At 32.8% G+C, this 15,125-nt stretch overlaps 1 protein-coding gene across 1 annotated transcript; it reads right to left on the bottom strand.

Moving 5' to 3' along the window:
• Nucleotides 1-210: 210 nt before the first annotated feature.
• On the bottom strand, nucleotides 211-8,693 carry LOC133678935 (DNA mismatch repair protein MSH2). Its single transcript, XM_062101457.1, has 13 exons — nucleotides 8,452-8,693; nucleotides 8,318-8,367; nucleotides 8,118-8,150; nucleotides 6,389-7,462; nucleotides 5,159-5,713; nucleotides 4,976-5,086; nucleotides 4,792-4,881; nucleotides 4,624-4,695; nucleotides 4,246-4,356; nucleotides 2,714-2,840; nucleotides 1,967-2,169; nucleotides 1,243-1,395; nucleotides 211-683 (listed from the first exon to the last, which is right to left on the bottom strand). Exons 1-13 carry the CDS (start codon nucleotides 8,504-8,506, stop codon nucleotides 483-485), a joined length of 2,835 nt encoding a protein of 944 aa, XP_061957441.1. The 5' UTR covers nucleotides 8,507-8,693; the 3' UTR covers nucleotides 211-482.
• Nucleotides 8,694-15,125: the final 6,432 nt, after the last annotated feature.

Below are 15,125 nucleotides of genomic sequence, written 5' to 3'. Positions count from 1 at the left end.
GGTAACATAAAACACGTTTTGAAGATAAAAGAAATAAACAATCATCTCTTAAGGAGTGAGAAAAGCACTTCAGCCAACAAAAAGAGGGATGGGGAAAGCTCAGATTTTAATCCTACATGAGAAAAACTACTCAAAAGCTATATTGTTTGAGGCAATGCATAAACTTGGTCGGTCGGATTGCTAAATGCGAACGAAAGAAATCGTTTTCCATTTTCTTAGAATAGATCATATATTATATACGTAAATAAAAGAAATTGGTTTGAGCCCCAACAAGGATAAATTACATAAGCTCAGATACAAGAGACCAATCTCCTACAACATGGCCTAAAATTGATCTGAGCCCCAACAAGATTTTAAGAGACCACTCATCCAGCCAAGAACTGATTACAAAACCCAATACCTGGGTCAAGCATAATGTTCAAATATTGTGCTCGTTGAGACTTTGCAATGTCTAATTCAAATATTGCTCCATCCAAGGACAACTAGAAGAATTGCTGGAGCCAATGGCAATTCACTGCATCTTTCTCCAAGTCATCTTTCAGTTTGCCTATCTGTAGCAGAGCCTGCTTCAAGTCCATTGTGTCTAATGGCAAATCAGAGAAGTCCTTCAGAAACCGGTGAGCCCGAGCTGCACCTTTTGACATATCATCCATATTGCACTCTCTCTTTCGTTTGGATCCGACCTACAAATCATAAATGAATAAGTCAATATTCCAACCTAATAGAATGCTTTGTGATAGTATGGTATCATTTTACCAAGTTCAGTTCACGTGAAAACTTTGCTATCAGAAACAGAAAAATGTTTCGAGAATGCTATACAGCATGAAAGTTTTGGGACTGCCAAAGAGTGACATGATGTTCCCCTCAAGACTGGATCAAACACTGGAGATCACTGACAGGAAATCTATACTCCATAGTGCTATCTCAGTCAATCAACTTGAATTCGAAGTTGTTTTTCACACTACAGTAGTGGAGCATCAAGCCAAAGGTCTTGATACTCTAGCATGTAAACTCTGGATGGCTTGCTTAGTAAGAAGGAGAAGTCAAACCAGAGTGGCACATCCCTTCAAATGTTGACACTAACTGAAACGTCAAGGCTTGTATAACATTGGCCTACATACCACTGTATCAATCTAAGGCTTATTAACAGAAATGATCAGAAAGCTCATATAACTAGAAGGCTATACAGATGGTATAGAGCCGATGCTGAGCTAGAAGCTTTTGGATTCATTAAAGACAAACCTCTTCTCTAGCATCATCTGAAATGATTGCAGCAGGTGAGAAATCTTCCAATTCAGCTGCCTTTTCTCGGGCAAGGGCGACTACACTTTCAGGAAAGTTTGCAAATTCTGCAACATGAATACCAAAACTTTGATCACAAGCCCCTGGCTCAACCTGGAATTCAAGGTTGTATGAAGGTCATTAGTGTAAGCATTTTAAACTTACTTTTGCTAACCCGGTCACTCAAAAGCAGAAGAATCACATCTAGTCAGAAACTAATCCTAAAATTGCTAGTCCAACAATGATATATACCACTACTAAGAATAATGATTGAAGACTGTTGTTTCTGTGTCAAATAGAACTCATATCATAATAGAAAATACAAAACCCAAAAAAATAAAATAAAATAAAAATTGAAGTTCCTCATTTTCTTTCCTTTTTCTCCACTTGTTTTTTCATTATGTAAGCAAAGCTTGCTACACGACAAAGAGAGCAATTGAAAGAAGCGAGGCCAAGGAAAACTCTAAAATCCTCTCCTTCAAAGGTCTTTTCTCCTTCACGTCATTTATAGTCCTATTACTCTTTACACTAATCCAATCAGTTAATTACAAAGATCGAAGGGAAGGCAGAAACAACAGCTACAAAATTATGATATAAGCTAGTCTTTGAAAAAATAAAAAAACAAAAGGCATACAATCAAGCACCTGTAATTCTAAGTGCTTAGGCCATGCCTCAATGCATTTACCTTGTACAGCATGGTCAACTTGTGATTTGATGAGTCGATGTGTGCACTGACATGATAGTTTGCAACACCAACAATTTGCTTCGCATGTGGCTCCTGGTCAGCTTTTTGATGAGCTAATGCAGTCAGTTCGTGAAAGTGGGTTGCAAATAAAGTAGGTGCTTTTAACTCTCGAACCAGGTGTTCACATATGGCCCATGCCAAGCCTGGGAAACAGAACAAAACATGATAAACAAAATTATGTTTATCTATGAGGTTTAACCAAACCAAACAATAAATTCCAATATGGATCAAACAATAAAGCTACTTCATCACTTCCAACCAAAGGTGAAAAGAGGCTCTAAGCAGTGTTTAAAAGTAGAAAAATCCAGAGTCAAAACTACAAATAAATGAAGAAAAGTAGTATCCCCGAACTCATCAAGAAAAAGGAGAGCAGAGACGGCTAATTTTCAGAAACTCTCAAACCCCAAAGAAGTCAAATTGGATGCTTGTAACTTCAATGGCAGAACAATTCTTTAAACCATACTGATTTAAAGTAAGGAGAGCAGATAAAGTTCATGCTTTTCAAATAACAGGAATGTAAAGGGAAAAAAAAAGATAGAAAATTTCAAAACATCCATTTAACAGTTTTAAAAAACTTTAACTGAAACTTTTTTAGATTAGATGATTTAGAGAGCTTCAACCACAACTTCAAATAAAAAACCCATAAAAACCAACTATCCCAACGCTCTGGAAATTGTTGAAACATACCAAATCCATCATAAGTTGATGTCCCGCGGCCCAACTCATCAATGATTATCAATGACCTATCTGTAGCTCCTTTAAGGATTGAAGCAGTTTCAAGCATTTCTTGCATAAAAGTAGAAACTCCACGCATCTAAAAGAAAGGAAACAGATGCATAAACTTCAATAGCAAGGAAACATGTAACATCCATCCTTTCATTGTAAGCAAGTAATATAATCTACTTTACATAAACAAAACAGTCAAACAGTCGAGTAGTGAATGTGATACTCAAGACACAGCACCGTACAGAAGTGAGATCTAATTAGAGCTAATTACAGGGGACACCAAGTAATCACTAAATATGTTGTTCAGTTTCAAACTCTCTGGACACATTTTACAGGTAAAAAAAAGAAGAAGAAGCAAAAAGCACAAAAACTAATCAGGTAAATTTTACAGGCATAAATCAAATTGGTCCATGCTTATCACATGGTTAAACTACTTTAAGTGTACTAGCAAATATACTAGTAAAAGTTTCCTGATACTATCAGCATATGACAACAGAATGACTTTTTTTTTTGGAATTAAGTCGTTATCAACTACATCTATTATCTGACAGGCATTTTGTAGCATGTTTTGATTAGGTCCAAAGATTTTATATATCTTGAAGTCTATGCTGCTAAAATAATCCAATATCTAATGGTGTTACAAATACTTTACATGTTCAAATTAATGACTAATGCCAGAAAAAAAGATCTAAAGAGTAGAGGGTTTAGCTCAAGTTTTTCAACTAGTCTAGGATGAATATAGATTTAGATGGATGAGGAGACGAGAATCAAATTAGTGGCTTAATAAAAATATTGAGCTAAGACAGTTTTATACCAAACAGATTTCAAATTGAATTTTTTGCTGTCGATGCATTAATAGACTGCTATTTGAGATTGAAATCTTATTGTTTACATCCTCAGAAGCACAAAAGGAAAGCAGATCTATTTGCTCTGTACCTTAGCATTTGGATGTAAATGGTATCAACAATTCAGGTATTTATTTTTTTCTGCTCTTCCTGTGATGCACTCTAATTTATTTCTACAAGTAGTTAAAACTCGATGCAACACATAAATCATGCTACAGCTGATGTTTCCGATTGTATCTCGTTATCAAATATTTCCCTATCAAAACACACAAACATATTACATTTTAAAATAGCAGAGCAGGGTAAAGCAGCTAGATTTAATCTTGTGCATTGATACAACATAACATAGGTTCACAGCTACATCCTGCAAAGGTGACCTTTCCTAAGGCAAATAATAGGTTTCCTAAGCCAAATAATAGGATGAGTACATGAGCATTTCAACAGCAGACATGAAGCGTGTAGGAACTTTGAAATTGGTGATTATTGAGCATAGAACTTTACAATCCTGGAGTAAAAATCAAGATAATAAATATGCAGAAAAGAGCAAAAGGGGATTAAAAAGCAAAAGCAGATAACTTCCAAATTCATTGCATCCATGACATTCATTTTCAATAGTTTGAACTTTAAAAGACTATTTCACTGACTCACTTGACAATCACCAGCACCCACACGTGCAAAAATGCAATCACGTACAGAAATGGTAGCCTTGTCACAGGGAATGAAAGAACCAACTTGGGCCATGAGAATATTCACACCTATCTGCAAATGAAACCAAAATATACAGATATAGCAATCCTGGAAAATTGTCGATTAACTTGATAGATTGAAGATCTTGTGAAACAAGAAATTGAGAGGGACTTCGGTGTCTCCCATTGATGAACATCAACTCAATTTGTGTTGAGTCAAATGCATTGACAGACTGAAATATCAATAAGATCTAAAAATTCTAGAGGTGAGAGTGATATAATGAAAGACAAAATAAGTAACGAATAGAGGCATCAAACCGAATCATAAAAACATCCATACTTGCCGAATAAATGTGGATTTCCCACCCATATTAGGCCCTGTGATTATTTGGAACCAACTCTTTCCCCTGACCTGATTCATGGAAAGATAACAAAGAAACATTAATGGGGCACTTGGATATTAGAAGTCCAGAAGGAGCATGCTCTCCTTCATCAATTGAATACTCACAAGTTTACAATCATTTGGAATAAAATTCACCCAATCCTGAGCTTCCACACATGGATGTCTACTCCCTTCTAATATAATATCTCCCACATCCTATAACAGCAAAGAGGGTAAATATCATACCATAAAGCTTTTCCAAAAGAAGAAGATAGATTAAAGGAAGGAAGTAAATGAAGCAAATAATTACAGATGGAGTGATGTCAGGCCTTGTGTATGGAGTAGGACAACTAGAAGCCAAATCAGCAAAACTAAGTAAGACATCCATTTCAGAAAGCAAGCCAGATAATTTCTCAAACACCTGCAGCATAGAACTTGCATTAATCAAGAATAAGAGCTCTGTCGAAGTCAGTACATGATAAAGGATGAATACCTCAGAGAAAGTTGCTGTAATTTGAACCACTCGACTGACAAGCTCCTTCTGATGACTCTTATAGTTCTCAACTATCTTTTGGTACTGGTCACCTAATTTTTTAAGTTTCGTGTTTGTAAATTTTACCCCATCCTTACGAGTTTCAAGGACAATAAACTGGGTGGTCAGCTTTTTCCGTATTTTTGGCTCTTCCTTCTTTGTAATTCGGAAGACATGACCGTATTGCGTTCCCTTATCTAACTTCAATCCCTTATCTAGAGGAAGGTCAAGATCGGAAGCAGTTTGTTTATGCAAATTGTGTATCTGGTGCTCCAATGACTCCTGTTCAGCTTTTAGTGCACCTAAGGCAGCTTCATAACTAGGTGAAATCATGTATTCCCCATTGTCAAGTTGATCTAGGTCAACAGCAGTTTCCACAAGAGCAATGAACTTATTCAAGTGGTTATCATCAGTCCACACCTCAAGGAACTCCAAATACTTTTCCTTGATAAGGGATGAAAATTGGCCATCATATCGTTCCAGAGCACCTTTAATGTATGGCAGTCTTATGATGGACTGCATCCCAAAAATGTATCAAGTTAAAAAGAAAAACAGAGGCACATTAACTGAGATTAAAATACAATTATTGTATAAAAATAGCGTAGAACACAGTGCATGTGATAATTAAGTAGTTAAAAAAAGCAACATGAATAATTATTTAAAGGATAGTATGAACTTCGCAGCATGGACACTACTACATAGCATAAGAAGAAAAGAGCAAAAAAATCCGAGAAAGAAAGAAAACAAACAAAAAGTAGAACTGCAGATGACACCAGCAAGTTCTTTTCTGAAGATTGATCAGCATTTCAGTTCCATAACAGGTTGCAACTCCACTCTACAAGTTCCATGTAACACTAGGCCACCTTCGATACTACTTCTCCGTAGCATCAAGGGAAAGAGAGTGCCAAAAAAGGAAGAATACAAACACTAGCGAGCTTTTCAGCTGAAAACAACCTACACTTTCCATACCAGGAGCTACTCTACTCTAAAAGTACCATATAATTCTCCTCAACCAAAGATGGAGAGTGAGAATAAGCAGAAATAGGCATGAAATATTAACCAGCTTGGTAGAAAATGGAGAAGAGTCAGCGTTTTAACTAATTGTCTAGTCAAATAATCACTAACCCGGCCATCCTACATCAAGCACATGCATTAAGGAATGAGTACAGGAAACAGAAAATTGAATTTCACCTGATAAAGTTTCACAATATGGTGCAAGCCAGCTCTTCCTTTCTCAACAATGTGCATCAGTCGTTCAATATCTGAGATTCTTTTCAGATGCTGTCTTAGATCTTGGCGAAGCCCGGTATCGTCCACAAATGCCTGCACCAAATCTAGCCTGGAGTTGATTGCATCTACTTCCAATAAAGGCTGTTTTAGCCACATATGAAGCAATCTTTTTCCCATTCCAGCTGTACAAGTTCTATTCATGAGACCAAATAAACTAAAATTTTTGTTTGCATCAGTTTTGCTTTCAAGGACATTCAGTGCCCTCGTGGCAGCAGAATCAAGTCTCATGTAGCTGTCAAGATTGTACTTTCTAATTCTATAATTGCCATAACTGCTCTCGTCTGCAAGTAATTCTGCATAGGACAATAATGCTCCCAAAGCACCAGGTGCAAATTCAAAACCAGAAACTAAATCTCGGACTGGTTCAAGGGGGCCTTTGACAAGCCTACCAAGATCCTGCACCAAATCTCTTGTTTTGAATTCATTTTTCTTTCTCTCAGTTAACATCACACCGCATTTGGTCAAAACATCATGCAGAGTTCTACAGTCATTGGACTTGCCACTCTCCATGGGCAAAAGGCATTCCTTGCAACTGAGGGCAACTAAAGCTGACTCCACATTTGTAAAGTGGCTATCATCTAGAAATTCAGCCAGCCCAATAACTCTTTTTGTTAAATCAACATAACCCAACCCAACAGTGCACCCTTTTTCACGGAAGTTTAACAAGAGTGCAACAACCACAGGAGAATCCTGCATGTCATTGTTTGCAAACAAAACATCTTCAAAACTGCCAAGATTTCCAGGAGTCCCACTTTTCACTAGTTTCCAATTGGATCCACTCCCTTCATAGAGCTCAAGAGTATGGTCTGTTCTCTCCAAAAGAAGATCTCGGGCAATTGTTTCAAACATGTTCTTACTAATGCTCACACTAGAAAGACCATTAGATCCACTCCCCAACTGGCGCAAAGCAGTCGTAGTGTGGTAGTATGTCTTTGCAATGAAGGTCGCATTTTCAGCATGAACTGTATAATAGTCCTGCATGTTTAAACAAGATTAATAACAAAGTTGACAATTGTTAAGACAAACAAAGAAACCAAAATGAAATGCTTATAAATTCTACTTATGAAGAACAATAATTTGTGAGATCATAGTCATCACAATAACCAAAAAAAAAACATGCATGTTATAAGAAAAAGGGTAGCATTTACAGAAAACCTTATAATTCTGGCTTGCATTTTAATAATCTATACATGTGTGTATCTGAGCTAGTTTGAAATAGCATCCTTACTTAGGAAACAAACTTCTTCGGAGATGCCACCAGTGGTGGACATCAAGATCATTTCTAACACAGGCATATTGTTTTCCTTGTGAATGTCTTGGTGTTGAAATATTGATGGCAAAACAAAATTGAATAGGTGATAGAATGCAAGAAACAACAAAGATAAATTTCCTATAAAAGCAGTATCGTCATTGCATTGTAAGAATACTGAATACCTCAAAAGGAAACAGTATCCATTGACCCCTTAAAGGATTCCCTAAATCATACTACTAATTCCATACTAAAACAGTAAAGTTTCACAATTAAAGATGAAAATCCAACACTTAATGCCAAATGGAGATGAACTCATTCCATATCAGATCAAGATAGAAATAATTCGGAGGTTCAATAAGAGGCCAAACATGAACTGACCCGCCTATCAAAGACCCGAACCGCCCTAGGGTCCTGCAACATCAAACGCAAAAACGAAACACGCCCAAATAAAATAAATAATTCATAAATAAATTCAAAACACTAAAACAAAACTATAAATAAATAACCCAGAACTCAAAATTATTTTCTTTAAGAAACGCTTAATTTTCCGAGCAATTAAGAGATTAATTAGGACTTACATGGGGTAGGGTTTTGAAGAAAGAGAGAAACCCTTGAGCCTGCTTAGCATCTGATACAAAAATTCCAAGAAATCAAATCATTTCTCAGCCCCGAAAAAAAAAAAACAGCAAAACGAAAACATTGATTATTTTACCTAGCTTGAGCTCAGGGAGCTTGTTCTGTTCTTCAAAATTGTTATTTTCACCCATTTGATTATCAAAAAATTAGGGTTTCGTTGTTGGGGTTTACAAAAGCTCAAGAAACTGAAGTGTGGCCTTATATAATCTGGTGTTGTAATGGCGGGAGAGGAAGGGGCAAACTGGCGGGCTTTTGTGGGCGCGTGTAAATCACGCTCGGAATTGGCCCTAATTTTGCTTCGTCTTCCAAACATTAATTAAAAGCGTGGGAATAAGAAGATTTTGATAAACACACAGCATTTTAGATTAGATTGAAACAATGTTTTTTTTTTTAATTGATTTTAAAAAAACATTTATCTTTACACATTAAATTGAGCAGTGAGGATTAGATTTTGATAGTTTGTTTAAGTTTATATTAATAAACAAAAGTTTTATTTAAAAAAAAACTGAGAATAAGAAGATCAGAATTGACAATGAGGCAAAAATTATGGTTTTCCCTTTTGTTACTATTTTTACGGTGCTTGTCTCTTTTTTTTTTGGTTATATAATTCTCTTTTTTGTTCTTATTGTTAAAAAAAAATCAATTTTATAGTTGTAAGTTATATTAATTGGAGATTAAAATTGATAATTTATTATAATTTTTTTATAGAGTTATTGAAGTGTAAAAAAATATTATGATATTGGATTGATACTTGATTTAAAAAAAATTATGTTTAATTGTTTTTAAAAAATTAAAAATAAAAGAATTAAAATTAATAAAAAAATATGAGATTTTATTTTGCATTGTTTATTCAACGCTTTTTTAAAAAAAGGGGCATGTAGCATTGCCAATTTTATCTTTAGTCCTTTCAATATTAATATTTTATATTTTAATCTAAAACTTTATCTTATTTACATATTATTTCTTAGTTTGAGAAAGATAATCGCTAGAAAAATATAAAGAAAAGAAAAAGTTATCAATTATCTATATTTTAATAATAAAAAAATTAATTTTAATGTTGATGTGTTCCATTCAAGAAAGAGAATTTAATTGGTTATATTTCAATAACGATAATTATTGTTAAAAAACTGACGGAAAAAAATTGAAAAAAACAAAAACCTATATGCACGGGCCTTAATTTCCTTTTATAAATAGATAAATGATAATATATATATATATATATATATATATATATATATATATATATATATATATATATTCACTACTTGAACATTCTTTTGTTAGGTCCAAATTGTTTTTGGTTCGACGCACAATGCAGTAATAATTATCATGAGAGTAGTCAACTGAACTAGAAAAAAAAAAAAACCAATGCATTTTCTGTTTATTTCCTTATAAAATAAAATTAAATTTGAGTGGATAAATTTTTTGAAAAGGGAAAGGCCTATTAGTACAAGCCTTTCCTTTTACAAACAGATGATAAAAAAAAAATAGAGTATTTCATGACTCGGGTTTGTTCGGCAACAGGAAGTAAATTGTATTTTTAAAAATTTTAAATTTTTTATTTAAAATAATTTTTTTAAATTTTTTAGGTCGTTTTGATATGCTGATAATAAAAATATATTTTTAAAAAAATTATTTTAATACATTTCTAAGTAAAAACAACTTTGAACCGTCATCGCGATTACAATCCCAAACAAACCTACTTAATAATTCAACCGCAATTTAGCATGAGCATTAAAGTATGTTTGGGAACGCGGTGCAAACCGCGTTCCCTTGAAATTCAAAATTTATTTTTGTATAAAATAAATTTTTTATGTTTTTAGATTATTTTAATGTATTGATGTCAAAAATAATTTTTTAAAAATAAAAAATATTATTTTAATATATTTCTTTTAAAAAAATAAAGAATCATTTTGTTAACTATAATTATTGGGCTATTGGACAAACTTCCGGAAAAAAAAAGGTAGCCCAAGAATTGAATGTTTTTCCAACTAAACCAGGAAACAACCTAGCTAGTTTAGTTGGAAAAAGAGAGAGTAACATTCGTATCATCTCCATAACAAGAACTTTTCTCTCTTTTTTTCCAACTTTGTTTATAAGATATCTCAGTTTTGAACAATCTAATGTTATAATAACCATTTAACGCACCTGTTTGATGTCTATGGAGTAGTTGTCTAGGTGCTTGCCAGCCTGAGCTCCTATATTTCGTCAGCCAGCATCACTAGAACTTGCAGTCTAAAAGAGAGGCGGATGAAAGAAGTAACGTGTCTTGAGAAATCATTTTCTAGATGATTGGATTAACAAAATATAAAGTAGCCGGTAAGATTTTAAATTTAATTTTTTAATAATTATAAATTTGAATCATTTCAATGCTATTAAAAGTATACATGATTATTACTTTCAAAATTTATAAAATTAGTTAAAATATATACAATCTCATCCGAATACCCACACTAATTAATAAAAATAACATGCTTACCGTATCTAGAAAGACATGCCCCCATGAGAATACATTATCTAAAAGCTTTGCGCAGAAAGAGTTTTCTCTCATAATCAAAGTAATCTGAGGCCTCGAGTCCCAAGCTAATCCCAATTAAGTTCATGCAAACAGGCAAGCCCAGAAACCACATGCATGCATGAACAAAGAGTTGTTCAGTTTTTTGTCGAGTTTCTTAGGTACTGCTCTACTTGATCGTTTTAGCTGCTTCAAAAGGAACCATCTTAACAGCATAAATCATGCATTTTCTCTTATAAGCTAGCCTTTAAAAGAAGTAGAAGCACTGTCCATCTACGGCAAAAAATCTTGTAATTCTTTAATCACTGCTCTAGAAGTTACGGACCTGTACATGCATGGGGACTGCTAGAGAGCAAGAAGGAGAATCATGTCAACTTAAGCAATTGTGCGGAAATAAAATAAAAAAACAGAAGAAAAAACACTAACACAAATTCTTCTAGGGACCTTGAAAGATCAATGGAAAGTACTAGTGAGGCCGGGGAACAAAACAGCCCAGCGCTGATGAAATCCTATGGAGGACACGTACACCCCTAAAACAAAAGAAAACACATAGTAATTATTACAGTTTCTTACCTGAGAGAGATAAAAACCAGACAACAACAACGTAAGATGACTGACAATATTTGTAAGAACACTTGTCTTTTGATAAGTGTAATTAACTCTACATCGCATAAGCAGGAAAAGACGTCACCAGTTCATGAGTGATCAAGACAAATACGTGGCTCCGAGAGCTCAACTCCGCAGATTATCTGTTGACAGCAACAATTCTAGACAAATACCGAGACCATACTTCGCCGGAAACAGAAGGGTCTGAATCGAACAGCCCGGTCAGAATCGAACTCAGCATCAAAGAAAAAAAAAAAAAACCCACCCATTCTCTCAATGAACAGGAAAGAGTAAAGGAAATACGAGGCAGGGTGTGCATTTAATAAATGCACAACCATCGCACATCTGAGTTTCAATTTATTTTTGTTAAAATTTATTTATTTTTATTTTAAATTATTTTTAAATTTTTTTAATATTCTATTTAAAAAATAAATTTTAAAAATTAAAAAAATAATATTTTAATATTTTTCAAATAAAAAACACTTTAAAAAAATAATAAAAAACAAACAATTGAGAAAGAGGCCCACTGCACCATTTTGCATTTTTGTTAATATACTTTTACTCTTTCTATTTGAGTATCTATAATTTTAAGTAGTTATCAATTAAGTACTTGTAATTTTAAAAGCTAACAAATATCCATTTTGCATGATTATGTACGTAGTCCGTGAGTTAAATAAAATTAGAAATTTAAAAACAACAAAATTTAATGAAAACAAATTAAGAACAAAAACTCAGATTCCTCAATTTCTTCCACTTTCTCACAAAATCAAACAAATTTCCACCACTAATTTTAAAGGGTACAAAAACAATTATATTTTTACAGAATTAGACTTAGAATTAGAATTAAACGGAATAAGTTTTTTACAGAATTTGAAATTCTAGAAATTCATTAAACAAGAAAACCCCTCCCCTTTTTTTTTTTATAGTTTTACGTATGTTTCGAATTCACTCACACAAAAATATTCCAAGTTACAACAACAATAACAACAAAAACAAAAACAAAAATAAAATCATACAACTTTTAGTTATTTTATTGTTTTTTTAATTTTTATTTTCTTACCTTGTTAGCTATGGTTAATTTGTGTGACACATTTTGTTGTCATGTTATTTTAATTTGAATAAATTAATATTATTATGTTGTTTTAAGTCTTGACCATAGTGAACGAGGTCGGTCGTACACGCGTGAGCTATGTAAGATTCCAAAGTTAATAACAAACATGGCCGCCTTCATAAGATTACAAAATAAAAACTCAGACACCCAAATAAAAAATAAAAACACAAACACTTAATTAAAAAATAAAAGTGAAATGTTCATGCACACGTACGCAATAGCGATGTCAGCAAGCTGACGTGTTAATTTGACGTCTATGTTAGTATTTATTTGACATAATTTCACAGAGATATATACTTGATTATAAGGATTCCAAATATAAAAAAAATCAAGTAAAAAAATCTGAAAAGTTTGCATGCCAAATATGCTGTATATATTCTCTCGATCCATCCGCTAATTAAGATGAGGAAAAACAATTATTTTGTTGAATGTGTTGAATTTTAGTTGTTATTGAGATAATTTTGTTATTATTTTATTGAATTTTAGTTATTTGTTTTTTTAAATTTTTTGTTTAATTTCAATTAAATATATAGGATTAATTTTAATTATTATTTTTGTATTTATTCCATTTAAAAATATTATCACTTACAAATAATTATGTTGAATTTTAGTTGTTGTTGTAATACGTTTTGTAATATTTTGATTGTTGTTTTTCTTTCAATTTTGTTATTCAATTAATTTTAATTAAATATATAGGATTAATTTTAATTATTATTTTGAATTTTTATAAATTTAGAATAATTTTTTATAAATTTAGAATTAAAAATATTATCACATAGAAAATGGGAATTTTCTAAGAAATTGAATTATGCTAAATTGTTAGAATAAATTGAATAAAATCAACTAGTTTGTGGCATATATGTTGTGTATTTGCAGGTTTAAAAATTTTGGGCAGTCTCCTGTATAAGAAATGTGCTGCCGAATTTGTTTTTAAAATAAAAATCATTCAATTTTCTTTATCCATTAATTTGTGTAGATGCCTAGGGGAAAGTTTATTGCACGTCGCAAGAACATGATTGCTACTAGTTCTTCTAGTAGCGATGTTGACGTTCATGAGTCATTATGTGCTAACCAAGAACAGGCACTTGAGGCACAAAAATTGACTCACGATGTAGGTTCATCTAGTGTGATGCCGCAACGTCGAGAGAGGTCCCTTCACAGCAAGATCTATTTATCCACAAGTATGAGGCATAGTGGAAAGAAGACCTTTCAATGTAAGTTTGTTTTGCTTTCATATCAACATGTTTAATAATTTTTTAGAAAATAATTTCATTTGATGAATACAATTTTAGGTTTACAAGCATTGAGGCTGCGATAATAATAACATCGACCTTTAAATTGTCAATGGAAATTCCATTGTTTCAATGGAGCCAGCTTTCCAAACATCCTAAATGAAAACCATAGATTGATGCATGATTTTTAAGGTTCAAGGTTAGTATTAACTTAAATATTTTTATGTTAATTTGGTTAGTTTATTGAAATTTTCCTTTTATAAATTTTTACTCAAGGGAAAATTTGAAAGTGAGAGAGCATATAATAATGTTGTGAGGATGGTTTGAGAGAATCACACTGCAATTAGGTAAGATTGAATTCAAAATAATTTTTTATTCTAAATATTAAAATTTTATTTTTCATTTACTAACAAATAATTAATTTGTACCATATAGGTTGCATGATTTTTTGTACAAGGCACAAAAGAAAGCCAAAAAATATACAAAAGAAAGAGAGCTTACAAGCTAGAATTACGTGGTGATTTGGAAGGATTTTAGACTGTCGTATGTCTCAGAGACTGTATGGACAGAATACATTCAGCATGTGACATCCACGTGTTTCATGCGATAGTCATAATCTAGTGTAAAAAATCAGAACCAGTGTGTTCTCGGTTTCATTACCATACACACATATAGTGTGTTGGTTTTCAACCATTTTTTCTTAAGTTATTATTTCCTTGATTTTGATGAATTTATTTTTTTCTTTCTTGGATACATATAACAATCAGTTGAATGAGAGATAAAGGGATGATCCTTCAACCCATCCACAACCCCGATCTGGATTTGTAGTTAGAGGCAAGATTGTCTAGTGGACCCGATAGAAATTGAGTGTACAAACTCTTCAACACTACGACCGAGAACTTGCGGACGACCTATAGTATTTCGATTGTTGGATGCTCACAATCGATTCCAAGCACTCAAACTAGGCTCAGACGACCTATTTTAATGAAAAATATGAACTACTCACTGTTGATTATAAAGAACTCTACCAATTGGTAATAAAGATGAGATCACATATGAGTGGTATATATGCACCTCCTAATTGGACCCATAATCCTAGGGACAACCAGTCTTCTCTTTCTCCAGCGCTGCCTTTATTTTAGATTTATTATATATGAACGTACAAATGTTTAAATTTGTAATAAATATTTGATTTTTATATTATCTTAATTTATTTTAATTATTTTTCTACTTTTGTTCAATATTTTTTAAAAAATATTAATGACGAATTAACTTCATCGGTATAT

This window comes from Populus nigra, chromosome 18, assembly GCF_951802175.1.
Source record: "Populus nigra chromosome 18, ddPopNigr1.1, whole genome shotgun sequence".
NCBI lineage: Eukaryota > Viridiplantae > Streptophyta > Magnoliopsida > Malpighiales > Salicaceae > Populus > Populus nigra.
Note: the sequence above shows the minus strand (reverse complement) of the source record. Positions and strands in the feature narration are given on the sequence as shown.